The sequence below is a fragment of the Taudactylus pleione genome, unplaced genomic scaffold (genome assembly GCF_031769625.1).
Source record: "Taudactylus pleione unplaced genomic scaffold, aTauple2 ptg000108l, whole genome shotgun sequence".
Classification (NCBI taxonomy): Eukaryota; Metazoa; Chordata; class Amphibia; order Anura; family Myobatrachidae; genus Taudactylus; species Taudactylus pleione.
In genome coordinates, this window is record NW_028284510.1 from 1871989 (window position 1) to 1898473 (window position 26485).

General features: G+C 41.9%; 1 protein-coding gene across 1 annotated transcript in view; it reads right to left on the bottom strand.

Moving 5' to 3' along the window:
* Positions 1–1152: 1152 nt before the first annotated feature.
* LOC148525426 (sialic acid-binding Ig-like lectin 8) overlaps positions 1153–26485 on the bottom strand; it is a 47651-nt gene continuing 22318 nt past the window's right edge. Inside the window, exons 2-8 of the mRNA XM_088470947.1 lie at positions 26153–26259; positions 18314–18670; positions 13584–13883; positions 11902–11931; positions 5093–5215; positions 3054–3097; positions 1153–1751 (exon numbers count right to left, since the gene is read on the bottom strand). Coding sequence (XP_088327073.1) covers positions 1701–1751; positions 3054–3097; positions 5093–5215; positions 11902–11931; positions 13584–13883; positions 18314–18670; positions 26153–26219 — 972 coding nt within the window. The 5' untranslated portion in view covers positions 26220–26259 and the 3' untranslated portion in view covers positions 1153–1700. The remainder of the gene's footprint in view (positions 1752–3053; positions 3098–5092; positions 5216–11901; positions 11932–13583; positions 13884–18313; positions 18671–26152; positions 26260–26485) is intronic.

A 26485-nucleotide genomic window follows, 5' to 3' on the forward strand; every position in this document is an offset into this window, starting at 1 on the left:
AAAACACTATATACATGGAGTAGGACTAATAGTGATGGGAAATACATGGATGGAAAACTTATACCAGATAATTGTGGACAAGGCAAACAAAATATGATGCACTCAATTGCCATAATAATATCACAAAGTCCAGGAAAATGTTCAAAGGCTTGGGGAGTCACTTAGTTTCCTTGACCTCTTCAAGTTTAAAAAGATGGAAGAAAAAGGACTTATTTTAGCAATTCCACATTCTCCTCAGTGCAATTCTACACCAAGAGTAGCCATACTGTATAAGAAACCACACGGAAACTTCTAGTGTATTATCTTCAGTGGAAATATGGAAAAAATAATGGTGGAAAATGATAAGTGAATGGAAGTAATAATACATATGTATGGTATATGGAGGATTTGGCCGCATTCAAAAGGTCAACCTGTGAATGTCAACCTGGTCATAATATCGACAATGAACATATTGACAGATTCATAATGTCGACTTTGACCCTGTCAACATTCAGCATGTTGACAATGATGGATTGCCAACAATGTTGAAATGTTGACAGAGTACTTTTATTGTTTTTCTATCCCTAAACCTATCCTTAACCCTAATGGTAACCATAATAGTAATCCTAGCCCTAATGGTAACCCTAATGCTAATCCTAAACTCGTTGTTAGCCTTAACCGTAACCTTAACTCCAACAGTAACCATAACGGGTTACCCTAATAGTAATCCTATCCATAATGGTAACTCTAATGCTAATCCCAAATTTATTGGTAACCCTAACTGTAACCCTAACTGCAACAGCAATCCTAATGGTAACCCTAATTGTAACTATAGCCCTAATAGTAACCCTTATGCTAGACCATAACCCTAACAGTAACCCTAACTCAAACAGTAACACTAACACTAGCTGCATACATAATGCTAACCCTATTCCTAAACCTAATGGAAATGTCTACATTCTATCAACATCTACATTTTGCAGGTGTTTACATTCATGATTTTAGAATTTTAACTATGTCGGCATAGATAATAGCTAGAAAGAACAAAACCATATTTCTAATATTCTACTTTTCAGTGAAGATATTGTCACTCATAAATATTATTAAGATATATATTTTTAATAGGTAATTGTTTTGAATAAGATTATAGGGATTTAATGGCGTTATGACTGTACATGACCAATCATCAGAAAATAAATCAACTCTCTTGTGTGTGACACAATGCATCACTGTGTGTAGAATGTTAGAACATATAGATTGCTCAGTGGCATCACTAGGGGGGGTGCAGACCACACTGGGTGACACCATCCAAGGGCGTGATATCAAAATAGCAGAGCTGCTCTGCTATTTTGGTGTCCTCACCCCCTTGGATGGTGTCAGAGAGCAGCGGTGATGGATGGTGCCCACATTTGTGCCATTCACACTGTGCCGGGCAAGGCTGGGTGCTGTCCAGCAGCTCTGGAGCACTGAATAAGTACCCAGTGTGAACAGAACAGGGGCATGACATGCAGTCATTCCCCCAAAGTCATACACTGGGAGTGTGCTATCAAAGATAAGACAACGTCCCCTTTTTTGCCCACCTACGATATGTGCAAGTACTCCGCAGTGTACACTGGGTGATGCCAACTCTAGTGACATCACTGACATAGCTTACTGACAGCACCGTTTTTTCTATAGTTTCCATCTAAAAATGTCTCTTCATAGATATCAACTCTTTGTTTTCATTGCATGTGAACAGTGTAGTAGATGTTGTTTTTCTGACCTATTAGGTCCTTCAAAAAAAGATAAAAAATAAAGTGTTGAATATATCAAGCAAACATGAAGAAATGTTAATGTATAATAATAGTTAGAGATGTAAGGTTCAGTTCTCCAGAAATCTGAATCAACCCGAATTTCGTGAATCTGGACAGAGCCAAGTCACAGCTCTGATCTCCTGAGGAGATTCAGACAGATCTGAGTCATGATTCTGTTCTTCTAGCGATTTGGAATTTTATTTTAAATCTGAATTTTGGATTTTGGATTGCAAAAATTACATGATTTAAGCTGTTTATTTTTTCTTAAATTATAATTTATAAAAAAAAAAAAAAACTTATCCAAAACCTAAATACTTGAGGGTGGTTTTGCAAAACAAAACCAAAACACGAAGCTGAAACCAAATCCAAAACCAAAGCACAGCTTAGCACACATCTCTAAAAATATTATTAATATTCAATTTTAAAGATTTCTAATAACAATATAGAGAGGAGACTTATTTCAGAAACTTCACATGCATACTAAATTTTATATTTCAATAACATCATAAATAAATACAAAAATAGAAATAGGACATTGTTTCATTTTAATTTTTTGTGTTTTTTGGTGGGTAATAAAGTATAATATAGCATGCCCTGAAGATGCTAACATGACAATATTGTACAGTACAATTTAATGACTGCAAGACAATGGCAGCTATGAAAGAGAATAAAAATTAATTTTCTACTAGCAAAGAAAGATTTATTTTACTGTTTAAAAAAATATTTGTTTTGAATTGCCTCCTTTAAACTTAATACATCCCAACAGTTTTATTTTAATCATTAACTGAATATATAGTACACGACAATAAGAATTGTGCTCTCTAATTTCATTGATTAAAATTATTAGTACAATAGAGATAAGTTGATCGGTTTTGGTTCAGATCTTCCCGCTGAGTTCGGATCTCATATTGCATATTAATATACAGATAGCATATTGATCATCCCCTATTAGGACCTGTGGAGGCTGCTAGGACAACTCAGTGAAATCGGAAATCTCCAGCTGAAATACTTAGAAATGTTTTTTAAAAATAGAGCCCAAATTGTGAGCAAGTCATGTATCATTTTACAAAGATTGTGATATGAACATAACTGACCTATATAGACAAAATGGAAGGATCTTAATGTAGCAAAAGCTGTTTTATAACTAAGATTTCATTGTAATACAGTCTTAAATGTTGCCTGTAAATATGAATATCCTTATAATGTATAAAACTGGATAGTTCTAACAGGAATATATAGAGCTACTAACACAAATACAGCTATTATCATACCATATCATACCTGATAGGTATGTTCTGGTCCTACATGTTCATTGTGTCCATTTCCTGGAAAATAAACCAGATTACCTGGTAAACTATGTATCATTTTTAAGAAAAACTCAAGTTTTTGTAATACAATTGAGAGCATGGTATAAGAAACACAGCAACACTAACAGCTGATAATCACCATTAGCCATAATATATACGCATTTTTATTTGTGTCTATAGTTCATTTTCAATTAATATTCACAAATTCACAATAATCATCCAAAAAATAAAAACTAACACATTTTCTGACAAGTGATCACTTCACTTTGCTTTGTGTTACGGCAATACTTACATTTGGAAATGTTGAAGAACTTTTTTTAAGTGGGGGCAAACTAAAAAGTTTTGCTATGTTATAACTACAGTAGCACTGTATTTAAATTCCGGCATGTGTATGACCGCTTAGCGAGTCTGGCAATCGGCTTTGAGTACAGTAGCATTTATCAAGTAAATTCTATAAAATTACAGGCAGAAGCTGGGTGGTTGCTATGGGCAACTTCTACACTAATTTAATTGCTTGATACATGCCCCCCTCATTTACAAATGACTCTTTAAGTATAATGGAGCCAGCATATCCTGGGTCACCTCAGTCTCTACTCCCGCTCAGCCACATACCATGTTTGGCGGGCTCTGAACCCTCTCTGCTGTTCCCCTTCCCCCCACCAGCCCCATCATGGGTCATTGCTTCAGACTTGTCCTTCCCCTTTGCGCTGTGCCACCCACCCTGTGGCGGCTCCATCTGCGCAGCTTTGTCCTGAATCCCCATCACTCTGCACTCTCCATTGCTTCATCCAGCCACCCCTTCACTCTCTTAGATGCATATACGTTAAAAAAATGCCCGGTGCTAGCAGAGTTGCACAGGACCTGTCATGCTGAGTGGCATATTAAGGATATATGTAGAAAGATATTCCTTCCTGTGCCACTCCAGAAAGTTACTTCCATTCTATACCTGCACTGTCACGACTCTGGGAATATTGGCCTCCTGTGACGAATCAGACTCTGCGGGCAGAGACCGTGGTAACAAGAACTGAGAAGGTATCAGATAGCTTTTCCTCATAGAAGAGAAACAACTTGAATCCTAGTAGATGTTGAATGAATACAAGGCTTTATTTGAACAAGCAGGGGGTGATAAGATAAGAACATGAATCTGAGACAAGAATGCAGCAGCGTAGTAGGAGTGGAACAATTGGTGTTAGTGTATGAACTCCACAACAAGCAGGACACTAGTCAGATGATGCTGAGTTATCCTCGATAAAGGGATGCAGGAATCCTGAGTCCGAGTCACCGGGGTTCACCCAGTAAGACGAGATGGGAATCCTGGGTCAAAGGTGTAGAGGTAAATCCAGCTAGACTGCGATGTCATAGGCTTGCGATGAGAGTGAGTCTTGTGTACACAACATTGCGTCGAACTCCAGATTTGGTACACTGAGATGTGTCACAGTGATATGGACAAAGTGCACAGATGTGCGTCAATGGGCGCTGCAGGTTTTGTACCCACAGTGGAGTCTTTAGGTGCTGCAGGCTTTGTACCCAAAGTAGCGTATTTACCACGTTGCGGGCTTGGTACCCAAAGTGGTGTCTGTTGACACGGAGTAGAACATGAAGATAACAGGAAGTCAAAGACCAAATTATATCAGGAGCCAAATACTAGGACTTGAGAAAATGTTGTACAGGCACTGAATGAGCATCCAGGAAAGGTTTAAATATTTAGTGCCTGTTGCTGATTGGTGGCTGAGTCTCAGCTGACAAGAGGACCAGGAAATACTGATGGACCCTGGCTACAGTAAGCCAAAATAATTTATCGTTCTTGCAAAAATATAACCTCCAATGAGCACTCTAATCTTTCAACAAGTACCGCCTAGCTGGACAGAACTGTTTCCATTAGAGAGATGTCTTTCTAGAGGGCTCATCTTAAAAATAAATATGCAATATGAAAAAAAGAAATTCTGCAAGAAATACATTGTAAAAAAGTTCACAGAGAAAATAAAAATATGTTTAAACTTCATTATTATTTACCTAATAATCTTTTCTCCATGTATCGCTTAAGAAAACAGAACAGTCCCAGTGAAAGCAGGATCAAGAAAATGATGTTACCAGCTACAATTCCAGCCATGAGTTTAGAATCCACAATATTGCAATCTGAAAAAAAAAGTGGTAAAAAGTCATTGTATAGTTTAGAATGTGCTATTGTATATCCAACTGTAGATTGGATTATACTGTAGTAGACAAGCTTCTTACTGTACATTCTTTCCTTCCCCTAATTGTATACAGTCTTAGCCATTCCACACTGCTGTTTTATGTGGTTCTAAATACTGGGTACACACTGGCCGATATATTGGCCGATCAATTGATCGGCCAATATATCATGCCCCCGCCGGACAGTGTGTACAGACGATATGTCTGTGAACAACATCGTTCACAGACATATCGCATTGGCTGTGCTGTACAGCCAATGAACAGATATGTCTGGAGACATATCTGTCCATTGGCAAGTGTGTACTGGTGATCAGCCGATCGCCTGTACACAGGGGCGCCGAGAGGGACGGGGGGAGCCGCGAGCGGGTTCTACTTACCCGGGTCTTTCACAGCTCCCCATCCACAACAGCCCAGCACATGCTGCTGTGTGCTGGGCTGCACAGGGAGACTGTCCGAGGCTGCTAAAGCAGCAGCCCGGGCAATCTCCTATGCCAAAGGGGGAGCGATCATGCTGATCGTGCCCCCCATTGGCTGTGTGCCGGGCTGAGGGCACACAGAACCCCCCTCCCCAGCGCGCAGCACCGTGTCGCAAATGTTTTTTTTTCAGAAGGGGGCGTGGCCACACCTCCCATGCTTAGGCCACACCCCTACCCGCCCCCAGTCCGGCCTGACCCGCTGCAGCATGCAGATGATGATTGTTCAGTGTGTATGAACGACCATCATCTGCAGATATATCTGTCAGGTGTGTACCCACCTTAAGAGACTGAAGAGAGGATGTACCAAGCCTTAGAGAGAAATAAAGTAAAGAAATTGCTCAAAGCAACCATTCATCTTCTAACTGTCATTTCTTAAGCTCCACGGAGCGATGTCTCCGAACAGACAACGATCAGATGAGTGTTGTCTGATCATCCTGCATGTGCTGGATGTTCAATATCGAACATCCAGCACATGCACCAGCCCCCCAAACGACTATAACAACCCGCGATCATCGATTGTGGGTACCTATAGTAACCAAGCCAACTTGGCTGATATCGACCAGGTTGGCCTGCATTCACCGGTGATGGTCGATATTGATATCGACCATCCGTGCCCGTGCATCGACCATCGGTTGGTCATTGGAAGGGGTCCAAGAATACACAATTTGAGTGATAACGATATGAACGATATCATTATCGTTCAAATTGTGCATTAAAATCTGACCGTGTGTCTACGCACCAATAGACTGCGTCAGATAAATGACTGATAGAAGTAGTTTGGGGCAACTTCTCCAATTTATCATATATTTAATATATTATTGGTTGCTATGGGGAACGCCTGTAGTTGTCTTCTTTAGTAGGTTTGGTTAGGTTCCCCCTTTCTTTCAGAGCTTTCCCCCTTATATTTGGAAAGATATATCAAACCTTGGGGCGAGAGACATTGGATAGAGATAAAGTACCAACTAATCAGTTTCTAACTGTGTTTGGAAAATAACATTTAGGAGCTGATTGATTTGTACTTTATCTATCACCAAGCTTTGATACATCTGCCCCATTGTCTTAAACTTATCAAACTTGGAAGTGTTATTTGCAGGCACTTCTCTATGTTACAGAGCACACCGTGTGACAATCCATGTTAGGTACATCCCATTGCTTTTATTAATTGTACAAATGATGGGTATGGTAATATGTTTTGTCACAATCTACAGTGGAATTATAACTACCATGGGGGAGATGTATAAAACTTGGAGAGAGAGAAAATGAAGAGAGATAAAGTAGGCACCAATTACCGTCTAACTGCCATATTACAGGTGGTGTTTGAAAAATTGCAGCTAGGAGCAGTTTGGTTACCTCTCTCCACTTTATCTCTCTCCAAGTTTTGGTACATCTCTCCCCCCATATATTTGACAAACAACACACATTGGCACAACCCAGTGTATTAGTCACAGACATCACTTAGTAAATTGAGGATTTTTCACTCCCACTTATATCCCTTGTACGGGATTATTATTATTATTATTATTATTATTATTATTATTATTATTATTATTATTATTTTCAGCCTAAAGTTATGACATTATCAAGCTCAGTGGATGGGCACTCGGGTAACTGGATGTACATCAGAGCTCTCTTTCTCATGCCAATGGGTTTTTCCTAATAGTACATTAAGCAACTATACTGTCACAATATGACTGAATATATTTTTTTATAATTACGGAGGGTAAAGGGATATAAGGACTGTTTTATTGCATTGGGTCAGTTTTGTGTGCTTGTATGTGAGGTTCTAATTGCATTGCTGTGGTGTGAGCGATGACTGGAGGAGAATTGGGTTTTTCCATCTCTCACTAGAAGAGAAGAACGAGAAGGTGATTTTACAATTGTGAGGAAATGTAATGTGTAATACTTGGAAAAGTGTACAGGTTGAGTCTCCCATATCCAAAATGCTTGGGACCAGGGGTAATTTGCATAACGGAATTTTCCGTATTTTGGAATATGTGCATATCATAATGAAATATCTTGGGAATGGGACCCCAATATACACACAGAGGGCCTGATTCAGACCCGGTCGCAACCGATGAGCGCTCGCATCCGGGTCGATGGTGGTCCACAGCGCATGCGCACGATGGAGCCGGCTCCGTCGTGCGCATGCGCGAGACCCGGCAAGCGACGGGCACTCTGTCGCTCCGGGTCTCGGACCAAAGGGGGCGAGCTGTCGATGTTGAGTGACAGCTCGCCCCCTTTGGTGGGCGGGCTAGGGGGGTGGCTGCCCAAATTGAGGCGTTCCCATGAGAACGCCTGCCATTTGGGGGCGGCCTAAATCTCTGCAAAAACCATTTGGTGGGCGGGCCGGGGGGGTGGCTGCCCAAACGGAGGTGTTCCCATGAGAACGCCTGCCTTTAGGGGGTGGCCGAAAGCTCTGTTAAAGCTGAAAGCTCTCTGGGGCTTGTGATGACCGACAGCGCCGGTCGTATCGGGTCTCGATCCAAAGGGGGCGAGCTGTCGATGTTGATTGACAGCTCGCCCCATTTGGAAAGCGGGCCGGGGGGTGGCAGCCCAAACGGGGGCATTCCCATGGGAACGCCTACCGTTTGGGGGCGGCCCCACTGACGTCACTAGTGAGGTCAGTGGAGAGCTTCCGGCTCAGACAGAGCCAGAAGCTCTCCGGAGCTTATGACAAGGGAGACCCTACCCTAGGGTCTCGTCGTAAGCCCCGATGGTCGCGATGGTCTTGACCATCGCGACCATCACCTTAGGCGGTCGTAAGGCTGTGGGTGTTAACCCACAGCCTTACCACCGCAAAGGAGGACGTCTTGAAAATTCAAGAGGTCCTCCCCTCATTCAGACCGACCGCACGCTCTGTGCGACCAGCTCTGAATGAAGTCCACAGTCTGCAGGTCATTTTATACAATATTTTCAATAATTTTGTGGCTCAAGCAAAGTTTGTCTACAGAAATGAAATTAATTTATGTTTCATATACACCTTATACACACAGCCTGAAGGTGATTTTATACAATATTTTTAATCATTTGTGCCTTAGACAAAGTTTGTGTACAATGAACCATGAAAAATCAAAGGCTTCATTTTCTCAGTCATGCCAAAATAATCCGGTATTTCGGAATATTTGGATATGGGAGACTCAAACTGTAATACTTTTTAGCCTTTATATTTAGCCCTTGTCCATATGCCTGTTTTATCCATTTGTTATTCTGACCTAGCCACTAAAGGTTTAATGGTTTATTGAATAGTATTTTTCATGTTTTATTCACTCTAAATTAGCGCAACACCCGTTTATTTTTTGGTGACTGGCTTTGTAGGTGTTTTTTTGTGAAGTTACACAGGTTCACAGGTGTGTTTGCAGCTCTATATGATTAATCTGTGCAATTATATTTATATACAATATTTTATTTATTAGCGCCCTGCTAATCAGTGTGTTACTTTAAATATTTTATTTATAGTAAGCATTTGTGACTTTATACTGCACTACATTAAGTACTGTATGATATATAAAAAAAACACGACGTGATAATACAGTAAAATATACAAATATCATAATATCAATGTTAATTTTTAGCAAACAGTGTAAAGGGAACATATACTGTATATATTAAAGTGTAGAGGGGACGGATATAAAGAAGTGTTGGTTATGTCTTTTTGACACTAATTACATTCTCAAGTTGGAGATGGAAGGTGTATGGTAACACTTATTTATCAACATACCCTTACCCACTCAGTGCTCACTTGCCTTGATTTGCAACATTCTGGGAGAATTGCTTGAGTTCATGGTATATACAGAGTATCACCCTAATCTAGTAAACTCATGAATATTCCAAAATAGTAGGCGTGTATGATTATTACTGTATAATATACATGTAAAAAGAATCAGATGTCATTAAAAGCATTACATTAAAACAATGTAATTGTTTAATAAATCCACCTAATGAAGTCAGAATAGCACTTGCTGCTAGTCGAAAAACGATGGAAACATCTTTATCTTCTAATATCTTGTTGCTGGTTAAAAACTCCTTTGCTGAATTACCCCATCACCACTGGGGTAACAAGTTTGGTGATACAAGGGCCCGTATTCAATTTGAGCCGAGCCGCGTTAACTTAACGTGGCCCGGACTTAACGCCGACCTGTTTTGTAGGCGTTAAAGTATCGTGCACGTGCACGCTTTACCCAGTATTCAATTTTAAAGTAGGCGTAAACGGCACCCGGCGATACTGTAACAGGCGGAAAGTACTGTCATTTTTGTGGAAATCAGCCTGTCACCCCCCAAATGATGCTCTGACATGGGGGTTCACTATGCTACCCCCCGATTTGGCTTCCTGAAGGTATTTGGTGTTTTTAAATGGGCTCAATAGCAGCTAAATAGCGTTTTTCTATACCTGATGCATAATAGTATGTAGGAGTATTTTTTCCAGAAAATAACTTATCCCAGAAAATTTGGGGTACTTGAAAATGGGGGTCAGCATATTTAAAATTTGCTAAAGTGAAGTTGAAAAATCATGAAAAATCCACCTGGTGCAAACACCTGCAATCAAAAAAACACTTGGGGCATACTTGGGGACCCCCCCAGAGTCAAGGTCGCTAGTTTTTAACTTTGTACCCCAACTTTTTATTTTTTTGCCTCCTTTTTCAAAGTCAATTTTTGTGGTGTCCTTAAGTTTTTTTTTTTAAATTTTATTGACACAGATTACCTTTGGGGGGCTGTCTGAAGGCCGCAGGGGGGTTCCAGAACATTGCACCCCAAAACCCCAATTCTGCACTTTTTTCCGCCTGCTATTCATAGGCAAAACTTTACCGCTTACTACATTGCATTGACTTTCCGCCTAGGCGGAAAGTCTTTCAAATTGAATACGGAGGAAAATCAAAACAGGCGATAATGACGTCATCGGCGGTAACTTTATGCGGATCCGGATTTAACGCTTCAAATTGAATACGGGCCATAGTTGATCTGTGTAATGTGGCCAGTATTATATCCGATCAACAGAATTTATATTAATTTTATGTAAATGTATTACTTATATTTTAATCAATGGGAATGTATTACGTAATATCGGTCTCCTTTCATCCATTGGATATATGTTTGGAGTTGATGTTCTCATCAAGAAGGAGTTGTGGCAGACTCCTCAGAATTTGCCATACAAGTCTGGTTCTCTTTTACACATGGGTACAAGGATAATTAACACTTTTTGGGCATAGATTTATTACATACACTGGGCCTGACTCTGAGCCACATGCAATGCCGATGTTCAGGTAGTTGAATGATATTTTTGCTACTATACATAAACAAAAATAACTTGAAACTCCTTTTTGTTTTAGACTGATGGATCTACATACTAAGCCTTAGAGAGAGATAAAGTACAAACCAATCAGCTCCTAACTGTCATGTTACAGGCTGTGTTTGAAAAATGACAGGAGCTGATGGTTGGTACTGCATCTCCATCCACTATCCAAGGCTTTGTACTTAGGACACTGGCCCTCATTCAGAGCTGCTCGCAATTAGCGCTCGCTCGTTCAGAAAAAGGGGGTGGCTATTCAAATGAACCGTTCACTCATTGCGGTCTGTTGACGCCTCCATGTCTGAATGAGCGAACAAAACATGCGCTCCTTTATTTGTTAAAAACGCCCCCTGGCTGCTCGCATCATACGTCATGTCCACTATTTAATAGATTAATCGAGTACATCGAACAGCGTATGAACTGCTCGCTAGTCTTGTGGTTGGTTTTTCCTACCGCAATCTTGCGAGCAGTTTTGGCTAAAAGACACCCAACTGACGTGGTTGATGACGCTGCTGTTTTAATTATGCACACCCATAAAATGCCCGCTTTGACCTTTAAGCACGCCTGCGTTCTGATCTCCACTCCCCGTTTTCAAGCACCTTCCCCTGTTACCACCCACATACGCCTCATTCTGTCACTCAAAATAGCAGGCATTCGCTATCTAGCGAACAAACAATTTTCCGCCGCACAGTCTGGTTCGCGCATGCGCATTACAATCCGTACGCATGCGCAGTTGTGCAAACATCGCTCGGAGCGAGCGAGCAGCCGCTAACGAGCGGCTCTGAATCAGGGCCACTGTCTTTTATAACATCACATCAAGTTGTACTTATTTATTTATTTATCTTTTTATACAGTACATAGAAATTTACCTGAAGTAGGGACACCTCTGGAGGGATTATCTGAAAGACAAACACATCAAACATGTTTCTGTGTTTTTAAAGCATTTTTACTTTGGGGGAATCACATACCATTTAAAAACAGCTATTGAAGCCATCAAACAAGCATCATTTTGTAGATCACCTCATATTCTAATGTTCTGGAGACAAATATTTTTAAATTCATCATTAACAATCAGGATCACAACTCTTATCAATTTAATTACACAACAAGAAGGAGACTTGGTGTCCTAAACCTCTGTCCCTTCTAGTTGACAACTAGAATATGTATATACTATGAGTAACATCATTTATTTCTTAGCAGTGGTTTCATAAATGTCACCCTAAGTATCACTGAACACATCTACAGTGCACCTGAGGAACACACTCTCAAACCTCTATAGGAACGTAAGCCATGAGAAAATATTGTAGTCACCATGACCACTGACAAATCTTCTCCTTTTGTGCAGGATCTCTAAAAGGTCTGTTTTGCTAACCTATCTATCCCACGTAACATGATACCCATCTTTGATTGGACAGCTAATCAGATGACTGCACACTAAGCTGGCCAATATGGAAAACCAGCTTCTCCTGGTAATTAGATGAGAAGGACAGTGAGGATAGTGGCCTCCACACTACAGGACTCCATATTTCTAATATTTATCTATTTTAATTTAACATAAAAAATCCAACTTCTTAAACACAGAGACAGTATGTGAGAGAAAGCTATTCTTTTTATTTATTGATATATTTACTGTATTATCACTTATTTATATAGTGCTCCCATAATATTCAGAGTGGAAAGGAGACTATTGAGACTACATCAGTCAATGCCTCTTTGGAGCTTACAATGTAAATATTTGTCAGCAGACAAATATCCTTTCAGTTTGGCTTTATAGTTCATACTGTTTGAAAAACTGAACCATTTGAAAGAAACCAACACAAACATGGGTCAAATTTATAAACCCCACACAGATAGCGCCCTGGCGAGAATTGAACCCGTAACCCTAGTGCCTTAAGCAAACTTCCCTACATTTACAAATTTAATATCAACTCTGCCCTGATCTGACCAGAAATAACCACTATTGGATAATCTCTGCTCCTTTTGAGGTTCACAAAATGGGACTGTAGAACAAAAAATGGGACAGTTAGGCGGTATGCTGTGAGGCAGCAATACTAATTATATTTTTGGCCTCATCTGCAGCAAATCTTTTTTTATTTAGTGAAAGTATTGGTTTAAATAGGATGTGGTCATAATCCCGGCACATGGGCTGCGGGCGATTAAAATACCGGCACAGGAATTCCGGCACCTGCCAGAATCCTGTCGCCAGCGTCCCAAACGACGGCAACCCAAAGGCAAGTAGTGGGGTTAGGGGGAGGGTTAGAATTAGGGTTAGGCACTAAGGGGGGGAGGGTTAGGTTTAGGGTGTGGGGAAGGAGAGGTTAGGTTTAGGCACTAGGAGGGGGGTTGGTTTAGCCAATGTGGAGGGAGGAGTAGGGGTAGGGAGAGAGTTAGGATACCTGCCAACAGGTGTTAGTATCCTAACCCTGTTGGGATATCGGCATCAGGATTTTAACCGGCGGGATCCCGAGCTCCTGCAACCCAGTTTATATATGTTATATGCTAATATCATTTTCTATTGTAGTTGCATCTTCTGTAGGAACATGAATCTTGCCTTTCACACTCAGAAAGATGCTTTTGCTGGAGATTCCACTGTCTACAAAAGTCACTGTACATGTCAACGACGACTGATCATCTTCAATGGATGGGATAAATGTAATGTTGGACTGATAGGTCCTTGTACCGTCTTCATTGTTCACTGTGTAACTTTGAATGTTTCTCCTGTTTGTGCCTCCTTCCCATGTGATGCGTGGAGATTTCCCAGAACATCTTCCAGGACTTGTACAGGTCAATGTCACCATTTCACCGGCAGTAAAACTGCTCACCGGAGAGATCTCTGGTATGTCTGTTAACTCTACAAATAGAAAATTGAAAAAAGAAAATGTAAGATGGGATATATATACTGTTTACTGTAGATCTATTTTTTAATTATTATTTGTTAAGATTTCAAATCTGCACACAATTTTTTCAATCCATCCATTTGGCTTTTCCTTTTTTGTTCCTTAATGCTTAATGCAGTGGTAGATCCAGGGGTGAGAAGGGGGAGGAGGGGGGTCAATCAGAGTAGGTAAATATGGAATAGACCTTTAAGTAACATAGAAACTCTTTTTGGGTTGTGCTGCGGTCCTTGGAGGCTGTGCCCGGCAGCACTTGCGGCCAATAACTCCATCACTCCTGCCAAGTCTCTGGGGTCCTTGACATAGGCTGCACTACGCTGCCAGTAAAAGGGCAGTGTGCTATAGGGGACAATCACCCACACCCCCTTCACTGGATCCACTACTGCCTTAATGAGCTATTCAATGGAAGGCATAACTATTAGATCTACGATAATACAGATCTTGTAACTAGCCATTTAAATCGAATAAAACATTACGGGCCTGATTATAAACTGGACAAATCAGCCTACTAACTAGATTAGGCCAATGTCAGTTAATAAAATGAGTGTAGGTTGAAAAGAGTTTATATGTAACCTAAAGGGCTATCCTATATTTACCAACTTTCCTGGTAATTCCAGGAAACTCCCCCATTTTGGGGTGATCTTCTGGACTCCCAGAAGAACAAGCCACCCTCCCACATCCAGCCCACTTTGCTAGAGAAAGGGGTGGGACTTATTGACATTACTTGAGGCTGTGATAGATCTTTTTCTTGTTTCACCCTATACAGAGTTACCCCCAGGTGAAAACATACCTTTGCATATGGAAGCCTATTTAACAAGAATACTGAAGGTACATCTAGCTAATCGACTCATGCATGCACCCAGCGAAGCGATAGGACTGGTCCAGTAAACTGGTAAGTATTGCTCAGCTACCCTAGGAATATTTTTGTAATAAATTGAAGCAATAAGTGAATTGTTTATATATATAAAAAATAGTGTTATCACTAGAGATAGAGGGATCTGGATAAATATCACCTTAAGGGGGAGAATTATTAAACCTTCAAGAGTAGAGAATTGGACAAGTGTAGAAATTGCCCATAGCAACCAAGCATCCTCTACCTACCAATTATATATACTAGATAAATGATAACTAGAAGCTGATTGGTTGCTATGGGCAACTTCCCCACTTGTCAACTTCTCCACTCTATAGTAGGTTTGATACATTTCCCCCTATGTGTGATATGCCTTTAATGAGTGAATAATACTTATGGGCATATTTATTAAAGTATATTTATAGTACATCCCCTGAAACAAAAACATTTTCTGGAGGTACTCACAAATATATATCACCAAGATGTAAGAAGGAGAGACCATAGAAGATATTGCCGATAGTTGCCGCGGTCCTTCCATTTCCGACAGCAACAACAGCCGCCATTGCTTTCTATGAGGGCCGCTATGCTGCCGGATTTACCAAGCTCTGGAATGCAAAGCTACGTACAATGGGGAGCAGGTACCTAGAGATATACAAATACACTGGCTGTTGCCAATAGGGAGAGAGTGACAGTCCCACCGAGTGAAAATGGCTGCTCTAATACAAAATGAACCTAATGTTTTATAACAAAGTAAACTTTGCTGGAGACTTCACTTTAATTTCATTACTGGTATTTAAGGGCCTGATTCAGTATGGATCGCAATATTGCGTACGCTCGCAGTTCAACTGCGCTAATATGCTAATCCATAGCGACCGCAAAGAAAACTCAGCACTACATAAGGACACCCACTCCACCTACACGCACATCCGGAATGGTTAGCAAGACTGCGAACACATGGGTACAATCATGTACAATGGGACCCATACTCAAAGTTCGGGTAAGTCAGACCTCACTCAGGAATTGCTAACTTCAGCGCACGCTATGAGGCCTCAGGCTGCGTATGGCATTGCAGTGGATAATTTATGCACGTCCTTGCAATGGCGTTGAAACGTACTGGCACACCTGCATTCGCCCGACCACCCCCCATCACCACCTACAAATGGCACTTCCTGTCGATCACTCTGCAATGCGTCTGCGTAGTTACTGCAATAGCAGTCCTGATCACAGTGGCCAGTTTGCGCATGAGCACTGCAATGCATATGCATGTGTAGTGCAAAACAATTAGTCGATTGCGAGCATATAGCAACTGCGTTCCTTGCTGAATCAGGCCCTAAGTACTGTATACACTTTCTAACTCTGCTGCATCAGCACTCTATAAACCTTTCGTTCATTATATGTGTAGGGATACTTGTTTCCTGTTTCCCGGAAGGCAGTTAATTGGTCGGCATGCAGAATGTTGACAATCACATTGCCCATAGGATAATGTTGAGCAGAGAGCGCCACCGCACTAGTAATATCATGCATTGTAACCGTGTCAGCATGACCGCAATGCTTGAAATAACATTACTACTGTGTCAGAATTCTCACTGTTGGCAATGTGTTTATCAACATTCTAAATGCCGACAAATTATATCGAACCCCTTTTACCCACATGAGCCTGTACTGAGACAGTCCGGGCAACAACAGAATAATGCTAAATCATTTATTATGCCAAAGGTATTCCGAAAAGAATCATCTTATAAATAGAATACATGTTTTTTATGAGTAATTTGCTTTATTTTGTGGTTAGAGGGGTGTCTCTCACCTGAATTGCCCACATTCTGGTGGTATCCGCTCCCTCCAAGGGAAAGGAAAATAAGATTGGCACATTCTGCACCTACAATAAAAGTTTTGAGTTCCGGGATTTTCTGGGCAGCACAGCTCAAACTGGAAATATAGAATTCCGGGTTTTCCAGGTCACCAAGAGCCAGCAGGAAGTCAGCAGCACAGGAAGGGTTTAAAACTCTCACTCAATCAGGTGCTCCTTGCTCCTGATGCCGCACAATCTGGCCAGGCGATAGGTCGGGTCTGGTAGTTAGCATTATGGTGCCAGGACCTGGAAGGTCCACAGATATTGTAACTGCTGATTGTAAAGCACAAGTAGTGCTGGTACATTGACTTTTAGGTTTGCTTATTTTCTGTTATGGGCCTGTGTGTGTCCAGGCCTATGCTCACGTATGCTAAGGTGCAGTGGGTCTCATTCAGACCCGCTCGCGAGCGCTGTACGCTCGCAAGCGGGTCGATGTTACCCAAATGAGCATGCGCACGACGGAGGCGCCTCCGTCGTGCGCATGCGCGAGACCCGAATAACGACGGGGTAGCCGTCGTTATGGGTCTCGCACCAAAGGGGGCGTGCTGTCGATGGTGAGTGACAGCACACCCCCTTTGGAGGGCGTGCCGGGGGACTGGCTGCCCAGACGGAGGCGTTCCCATGGGAACGCCTACCATCTGGGTCCGGCCCCACTGACATCACTAGTGATGTCAGTGGGAGTATTTTTGGCTCTGATAGAGCCAAAAGCACTCCAGGCTTGCGGCAGACGAGACCCTACCACAAGGGTCTCCTCACAAGCCCGATGGTCGCGATGGTCTTGACCATCGCGACCATCTTTTTGGCCGCTCGCATAAGCTGTGGGTGGTCACCCACAGCTATGCGAGCGGCCAGGAGGCCACTCCAATTTTTGGTAGGCCGGCCCTGATTCAGAGCGAGTGCTCTGGTCAGAGCGTCCGGCTCTGAATCAGGCCCAGTATTTGCTGCCATTAAATGCCACTGCTTTTACCAAGTACCTGCCTGTCTGGAGTCCTCATTTCTATACCCCGTGTTGCAATTTTTATTTCATGTGCAAATTTATGATGAACATTCAGTTGATACATGATTTATATTGGTTTCTATTCTTGGGCTTGTTTTGCCCATTTTTTAATTATTTCACTGATTTCTTCTTGTTTCTTGAATAGATAGATAAATTTACAATTATAGAGACAATAAAAGGTGCTGATACCATGCACCGCTGAGTACAAAATAAAAAAGAAAATGGACAGTGAACATATGAAGTTGAAACAATTTGCTACATTGTCTAATATCTGGATCACTTTCCTTATAGTTACTGTTTAACTACTACAGAGTAGATTGGGCAGATGTACTAAGCTCAGGAAAGTGATAAAGTACCAGCCACTCAGCTCCTAACTTTCATGTTATGGATTGTGTTTGAAAAATGACAGTTAGGAGCTGATTGGTTGTTACTTTATCACCCTCCAATGTATAACTTTCCCGAGTTTAGTACATTTGTGTGTTCAGAGAGAAGGGTGAATTAGATCACATATATGAAAAGGAAAGTACATTTTTGAATTGATCTGGACAAATTACCTTCAATGGCTCATAATATATACAAAAGTTGAAAGTTTACTTTAGGTTCTTTTTATCAGCTCAATTAAACAACTGGAATAGGAAACCAATAAAGCATTGTTAGTCCATTAGGTCCAAGTAGACCCTATTTTACTCACCTATCACATCCACATAGAGCTTGTTCTCAGCAAAAGAATATTGAGTGGCTGCGTCTTCAAGTCTGAAAGCATAATGTTCAGAATCTTCTGGTCTAGCGTCACTGATCCTCAGAGAGCAATCTCCCTCCCATACTTCTCCAGTAAGAATGAATCTCTCGCTTGACACACCATTATTAGGAGTAAAAATATTCTGTCTCCGGACGTCTGCTTTGATCCAGATTCCTTTGGTTCTCTTGGACAAAGTATATACTGATGGTATAGTAAAGGTGCAGGGGATGTCCACGCAGAGTCCTGCCTGGACTGTGACCTTTCTTGGGACTTGTATTTGAAATCCTGGAACAAACTGGGAGTTGGAGTCTGTGTGAGATAAAGAAAAGCACAAATATTAGCTACAGTAATTGCCATTTGGTCCTACTCCTACTATTCAGGGACAGCTAATAATAATAATAATAATAACAACAACAATTATATTACTACTACTACTACTAATAATAATAATAATAATAATAGTAATAATGATGTTGATGATGTGCATAAACCATTGATTTGTGTAATTTGGCATGTTTGTGGTCACATTTTATTCTAATTTCATGTATTGATCATACTACTACTACTACTCTCTGATCAATCTCATTGACCTCTCTGCTGCTTTTGACACTGTGGACCACCCTCTCCTGCTGCAAATCCTTCACTCCCTTGGTCTACGTGACACTGCCCTCTCCTGGCTGTCCTCCTACCTCTCTGACCAATCCTTCTCTGTTTCCTCTCATGACTCCTCTTCCCCCACCCCACAGCCTCTTACAGTAGATGTTCCCCAAGGTTCTGCTCTTGGACCTCTCTCTCCTATTCTCCATCTATTCATCCTCACTAGGTGAACTCATCAGCTCTTTTGACCCCCATTATCATCTCTTTGCTGATGATACTCAGATCTACTTATCCTCCCCTGATTTCTCCCCCTCTCTACTGACTCATATCTCCAACTGTTTCTCTGCTAACTATTCCTGGTTGTCCCAGCGATTTCTTAAACATAACATATACAAGACTGAGCTGATTGTCTTCCCACCTCCCACATAACTTCACTTCCCACTATTTATTTATCAATTGATGGCATAACTATCTCACCTAGCCCCATAGTGCGCTGTCTTATAGTTATCCTGGACTCTTCCCTCTCCTTCAAACCACTTATCCAGAACCTTCATCAGTCCTGTCGTTTCCATCTCAAAAATATTTCCAAGATCAGACCCTACTTATCCAGAATTCTACTAAAACCCTCATAGACTCACTGGTCATCTCTAGATTGAACTACTGTAACCTCCTCCTATCTGCCCTCCCCAAATCCCATCTCTCTCCTCTCCAGTCTGTCCTCAATGCTGCTGCTTGGCTCATCTTCCTCTCCAAATGCTCTACATCTGCCTCCCCTCTCTTACAAGCCCTCCACTTGCTCCCCTTCTTTTTCAGAACCCAATTCAAGGTTCTCACACTTGCTTACAAAGCCCTCATCCAATCCTCTCCCATTTACATCTCTGATCTCATCTCCCTTCACTCTCCTGTCCACCCTCTTCGCTAAACTAATGCACGCCATGTTTCATGCCAACTGATTACTTCTTCCCACTCCTGCCTCCAAGATTTTGCCCGTGCTGCTCCCATCCTTTGGACCTCTCTCCCTCTCTCCATCAGTCTCTCCACCTCTCTACAATCATTCAAATGGGCTCTCAAGACCCACTACTTCATTAAAGCCTTGCAGCTCTCATCCTAGCTTGCTGCTACATGTTCCTTCCTCCCCATCTGCCCCATATGTGTCACTCCGGTTTGTCTGCCCCTCCCTATTAGAATGTAAGCTCCTACGAGCAGGGCCCTCTACCCTCTTGTGCTTCTCCCTACGTTACATTCATCTCCTTCTTACTCCCCACTAGGACACCTAACACTTGGTTGTTTATACTCTGCTACTTACGTGGGTGTTATGGATGTAGCAATGTATATTATCCATGTCCTTGTCCTGCATTGTATTGTATTGTATTGCACTGTACATCACTGGTCACCTATTTGTTTATGTACTGTGTAAGGCACTGCGGAACACTTGTGGCGCTATACAAATAAATGATAATATTACTATATTATTTTATTCTCTAATATTAACATGTGCTATCCTGTCTCCGTAACACTCACCTGAATTAGCAGTGTAGTTCTTGCTCCTTCATGACCATCCCATTCCAGAGAGAGGATTTCCTGAACTGTACTGTACAGGTATCAAGGAATTCCCCAATGAAGTTAAGTTTCTATTTTATATTCTCTTATTTTAACACACTGAGAACAACGAATTTTGATTTGTATAAATTAATATTTAAGACAATAAAAGTATTTTTTACTGCAGAATATGTAGACATGTACAGTAATTATGCACAAATCCTCCTGCTTGTTTGCTGAATGAATAACAATGCGTGCGCTGGTTTTCCCATGCATCTATACTGCACGATGATAATTTTTGGGGGGTGTAGGAATGTGCAGGCCAGAAAAATAAGAATGTCACTTCCAAACTTTCCCTACTAACAATTTTGTACAGCTTGCTTAATTATTTTCAAATTCTCAATTTTTATCTCTTAAAATACTTATCGTCACATCAAAATTTAAGTCATTACAGTAACGGGATATTTAGACTATTGTTTATTGCTGTCCCAATTATTCACATTAAAATTAACTTTAAGGCCCTTCCTTTTATCCTTTTAGGAACTGACATCTCCTATATCTGTTCTAAGTTTCTGTATAGTTGGCAAACTAATCCTCTCCAATATCTAGGTATTCCAATCCCACCAACCCTGTCTTCTGTATTCAATGTTAATCTCCCACATGTAATTAAACAATTGATGGCCTATGATGTCTGTCCGATAATATTTTGTGGCTGGGCTGATTAGCATAATTTCCCTGCTGTCTAAGCTTATGCATCTGTTTCACACAGTCCCCTTTATCTTCCCTAGGAAATATTTAGACAAATGTCGCTCTATATTATCTCAATATATATGGAAATATCGCTTTCCGATACTTGCTTGTTCTCAGATGATTCTTCCTAAAAATCGGGGTGGCCTGACACTTCCAGACCTGGTTAGATAACAGGAGGCATATCTTGTAGCTCAACTTCAGGACTGGACACGCCAACCCAATGAGAGTTGACTGTCTCTTGAAATGGCTGGTTGTATGGGATACAATTAGGGGAGCCTTATATGGACACTTAAATCTATGCTCCCCTCTCTTCTACAAAAGCCTCGCTGCAAGTTTGGGATACATTAATTTCTTAGCTTCCGGATGTATCTCTCCCTACCCAACCCATTCCATTTGGGCCATTGCTAAATGAATTCCTAATCTTCATGTTCCTATATAGCATTCTTATTATTCACTTCCCTCTAAAAATGAATTTCAATATTACCAAATTCACCATTGGTTCCAGAGCATGACCCGTCCTTCTGGGACAATGAGCCTACCCTCTAGTAATTTGTTGTCTAGTCTCACTTCTAGCGGAGGTAGTGGTGACAGTCACTACTGGTATAAGTAGATATAAATATATGCTATACTTATGCCCATGTGTTAAGTCATCTTCCAAGGTCCGCTGGGAGATTAACTTGGGCCGCTCTATTTCTGATTCTCAGTGGGAGTTAATCTACATAATGTCATATTGTATATGTCTAAAAGTCTTTATCTCTCAGAAATGTATGTTAAATTGTTAAATAGATTATACTGAATCTTACTCCTGATAGGTTGCACACCATGTGGCCATCTTGCTCTAAGTTTCGTTGATGCATTTGTAGAGAGGTTGGCCATATTTTTCAGTTTTTTTGGACCTGTCCTCTTCTTAGCACTTCTTGGAATGAGGCTTTTTTACTGATTCAGAAGGTGTTGGGGATTAACTTTATCTCCTTCCCCTGACCTTGCACTTCTCCATCTTTACCCCGTTTTAGTACAGTCTCACCAGAGGTATGTGCTAGGCCATATTTCTATAACAGTGCAAGCTGATATAGCACAATGGTGGAAACTGCCTCTCTCTCTTCCCTTGCTGAAGGTATTTCATAAAGTTTATTTTCATTTCATGATTTAAATGGCTTCTGTTTTCTTTTCATCTTCAGCTTTATCTCCGCTTATCAGGTGGATGGCCTGGCATGAACATGTAACAGTTGGCGAAGGATCTAAATTTATTCTTAAACCTTACATTACAATTAAGTTTAAATGAAATTCTCCTTAAGATTGCTGTATGTCTATAGAATGTTTGTTTTACTAAACTCCCGCTACCTGTTTAGATTTTCTATATTGTACGTTGTGTATTGGGTTTCCCATGTATTCTTACCCCCAATTCCCTTTCCCCTTTGTTTTCTTCCTGTACCCACCATATTGAAAAATTTCAATAAACATTATTGATGACAAAAATTATCATAGCAGATCACCGCAGCCACAAACAGTACCCAGTGGTGAGTACCGGGCTCACCCTCCTGCAGCCTGGGACTTTGTACATATTATCACCAGGTGCAGCACACTGGTGATTAACCCACTGAGTCACCACCTGAGCGCCACAGCTTCTGGAGTCAGTCCTGGATGCGGGCACACCATATGGTCTCCCTCTCCATGCTGTGGTATTGTTAGCAGACTCCCCTGGTTAACTATCATTCGGCAACTCATAACCCTGCAGCCTGTAACAATTGTCCCAGCTGCAGCAGCTCTGAGTGCACCGGTGGTTAAACCACTGCCTCACTGGAGCAAGTACAGAGATTGTGAAGCATTCATTAAGCTAAAATTAGGGGTGTGCACCGGCCACTTTTCGTGTTTTGTGTTTTGGTTTTGGATCTGGATCTTTCTTCGTGTTTTGGATTTGGATTGGTTTTGCCAAAACCACCCTTCCGTGTTTTGGGTTCTGGGTTTTGTGTTTTGGATCTGTATTTTTTTTAAAAAAGCATAAAAACAGCTAAAATCACAGAATTTGTGGGTTTTTCTGCTCCTATGCTATTAACCTCAATAACCTTAATTTCCACTCATTTCCAGTCTATTCTGAACACCTCACACCTCACAATAGTGTTTTTATGTCCAAAAGGTTGCACCGAGGTAGCTGGATGACTATGCTAAGAGATACGAGTGGGCGGCACAAACACGTGGTCCATCTAGGAGTGACACTGCAGTGGCAGAGAGGATGGCAGTTTGAAAAACTTGGCCCCAAACAAAACATAATGCAAAGAAAAAAAAGAGGTGCAAGATGGAATTGTCCTTGGGCCCTCCCACCCACCCTTATGTTGTATAAACAGGACATGCACACTTTAACAAACCAATAATTTCAGCGCCAAGGTCTGCCACACGACTGTGGCTGAAATGATTGGTTCGTTTGGGCCCCCACAAAACAAGCTGGCAATTAATCTGTCCCTGCACAAACTGGCTCTACGGAGGCAAGATGTCGTCCTCATCCTCCTCATCCACCGATTCCTCACCCTCTTCAGTGTTGTGTACATCCTCATCCTCACAGAGTATTAACTCGTCCCCGCTGGAATCCACCACCACAGGTCCCTCTGTACGTTCTGGAGGCTGGTCTCCCTGGAAGAGTTGATAATTCATTTTTATGAACATCATCTTCTCCACATTTTGTGGAAGCAACCTCCTACGCCTTTTGCTGACAAGGTTCCCGGCTGCACTAAACACTCTTTCGGAGAACACACTGGAGGGGGGCAACTCAGGTAAAATAGAGCCAGTTTGTACAGGGGCCTCCAAATTGCCTCTTTTTCCTGCCAGTACATGTACGGACTGTCTGACATGCCTACTTGGATGCTGTCACCGATGTAATCCTTTAACAGACAGACGCACGCTTGTCGCTGCTGCTTTGAGGATGCAGGTGCGGCTACAGCCCACACAATTCACAAAGACAGAAAAAAAAAAGAAGATTTTTTTTTATTGTTTGTGGAGTGCACTTTGAGGGTTACACCACCCTTTAACAGACAGATGCACGCTTGTCGCTGCTGCTTTATTTTTGCTGGACAGTAGTGCACTTTGTGGGTTACACCACCCTTTAAGAAATGAGCCAGCCGGCCCTTTACTTATGGGACACAGGCGCATGCTTGGCACTACTTTGTTGATGCACGTGCGGCTACTGTGCACACAATTCACAAACACAAAAAAATATATTTTTTTATTTTGTTTGGAGTGCCCTTTGGGGGTTACAGCACCCTTTATCGGACAAGCCAGCCTGCCTTTTACTTATGGGACACAGGCGCATGCTTGGCGCTGCTCCTTTGTTGATGCACGTGCAGCCACAGTGCACACAATTCACAAAAACAGAAAAAAAAATGTATTTTGTTTGGAGTGCCCTTTGGGGGTTACAGCACCCTTTAGCGGTCAATCCAGCTGGCCCTATATTTATGGGACACAGGCGCACGCTTGGCACTACTTTGTTGATGCACGTGCGGCTACTGCGCACACAATTCACAAACACAAAAAAATATGTTTTTTTATTTTGTTTGGAGTGCCCTTTGGGGGTTACAGCACCCCTTAGCGGTCAATCCAGCTGGCTCTTTATTTATGGGACACAGGCGCACGCTTGGCACTACTTTGTTGATGCACGTGCAGCTACTGCGCACACAATTCACAAACAAAAAAATATATTTTTTTTTATTTTGTTTGGAGTGCCCTTTGGGGGTTACAGCACCCTTTAATGGACAAGCCAGCCGGCCCTTTACTTATGGGACACAAGCGCGCGCTTGGCGCTGCTCCTATGTTGCTGCATGTGCAGCCACAGTGCACACAATTCACAAACACAGAAAAAAATTTGTTATTTTGTTTGGAGTGCCCTTTGGGGGTTACAGCACCCTTTAGCGGTCAATCCAGCCGGCCCTTTATTTATGCTTGGCACTACTTTGTTGATGCACGTGCTGGGGGGCTCGGGGGGTTCGCATTTCAGAAATCCGAACCCGCTCACCCCTAGCTAAAATGCATTTAGATGAAAATTTGCTTTAAAATGATGTTGCAGCATGAGGGTTATCCCCTTCAGTGCTGTCAGGGCCGCTAAGAGCTGGCCCTTGGGGAAGAGGGCAGTCCTCATAACTGGGTGTCATGACCACGCCTCCTTAGAAAAAAAAAGAAGAGAAAACCTCACTGAGGAGGGGGGGGGCGGTGCTTCTGATCCCCTCAGCCCGGTGCAAATCTAGGGGGGGGCATGATTAGTGTGATCACTCCCCCCTCACAGGCAGAGGAGACTGCTACTGCTGCTGCTTAGTTGACAGGTGAGAGGGAGGGGGGGCAACATCAGACCCGGGCCCACGCCGGGGTCCTCCAGCAAGCCCGGGCCCAGGTAATTAGTACCTGCTCTCCCCCTCTGCTACTGTCTTGGTCACACGGGGGTAGCGGGGGAGCCATCATCAGGACAGGGACTCAGCCACAAGTGCACATGTCTATCAGTCCTGGGGGGCCCTTCCCCATACACCCAGGACTGAACTACACAGCCTGCCCATAGCTCCCTATTTTCATCCAGCAGAACCATCTTTCTAGTGATATATTCAGAAACATGGTTCCGCAGAGGAGCTACTGTAGCAAAGATTCTGATACTGTGCCAGAGCCTTAGCATTTCTTCTGCACATGCACCATCTTTCCGAATATATCACCAGAAAGATGGCACCGCGGGGTGGGGGGGATCAAATTCAGTCCTGAATAATAGTTTCAGAGCTGCTGTAGATAAATGTGATTTGAATAAATAAGCTTTATATCTCAGTACCTTGTTATCATTATCATTTACATTATATTCCAGACAGGCTCTTTTAATCAAATGTATACAGTATATTCTTTTGATCATTTTATTTCAGAGGAAATAACTAATACATCACTCACCTTTCCACAGTAAAGGAAGAACCAGTATTATTGCTGTGTAACAATCCTGTAGAATGCAGTTACCCATCCTCGGCCTCTTGGTGTTGTAGGTGCACTCTGTTATGTCCCTAAAACATATTTATAGCATTTACATAGTGAGAATCGATATTTTGATTTAATGAAGAGAAACAAACAGTAGACCTAACAGTCTATACTATAAAACGTATCTAGATCTATGAACCAATGTTACACCCTCATTAGTAAGAGCCTGGTGCTGTTTTTTGAAACTATGAGGGACCCCTACATCTGTTTTCCCCAGTATTTTCACAACCAGGACCAGCTCACAAAGCCCGG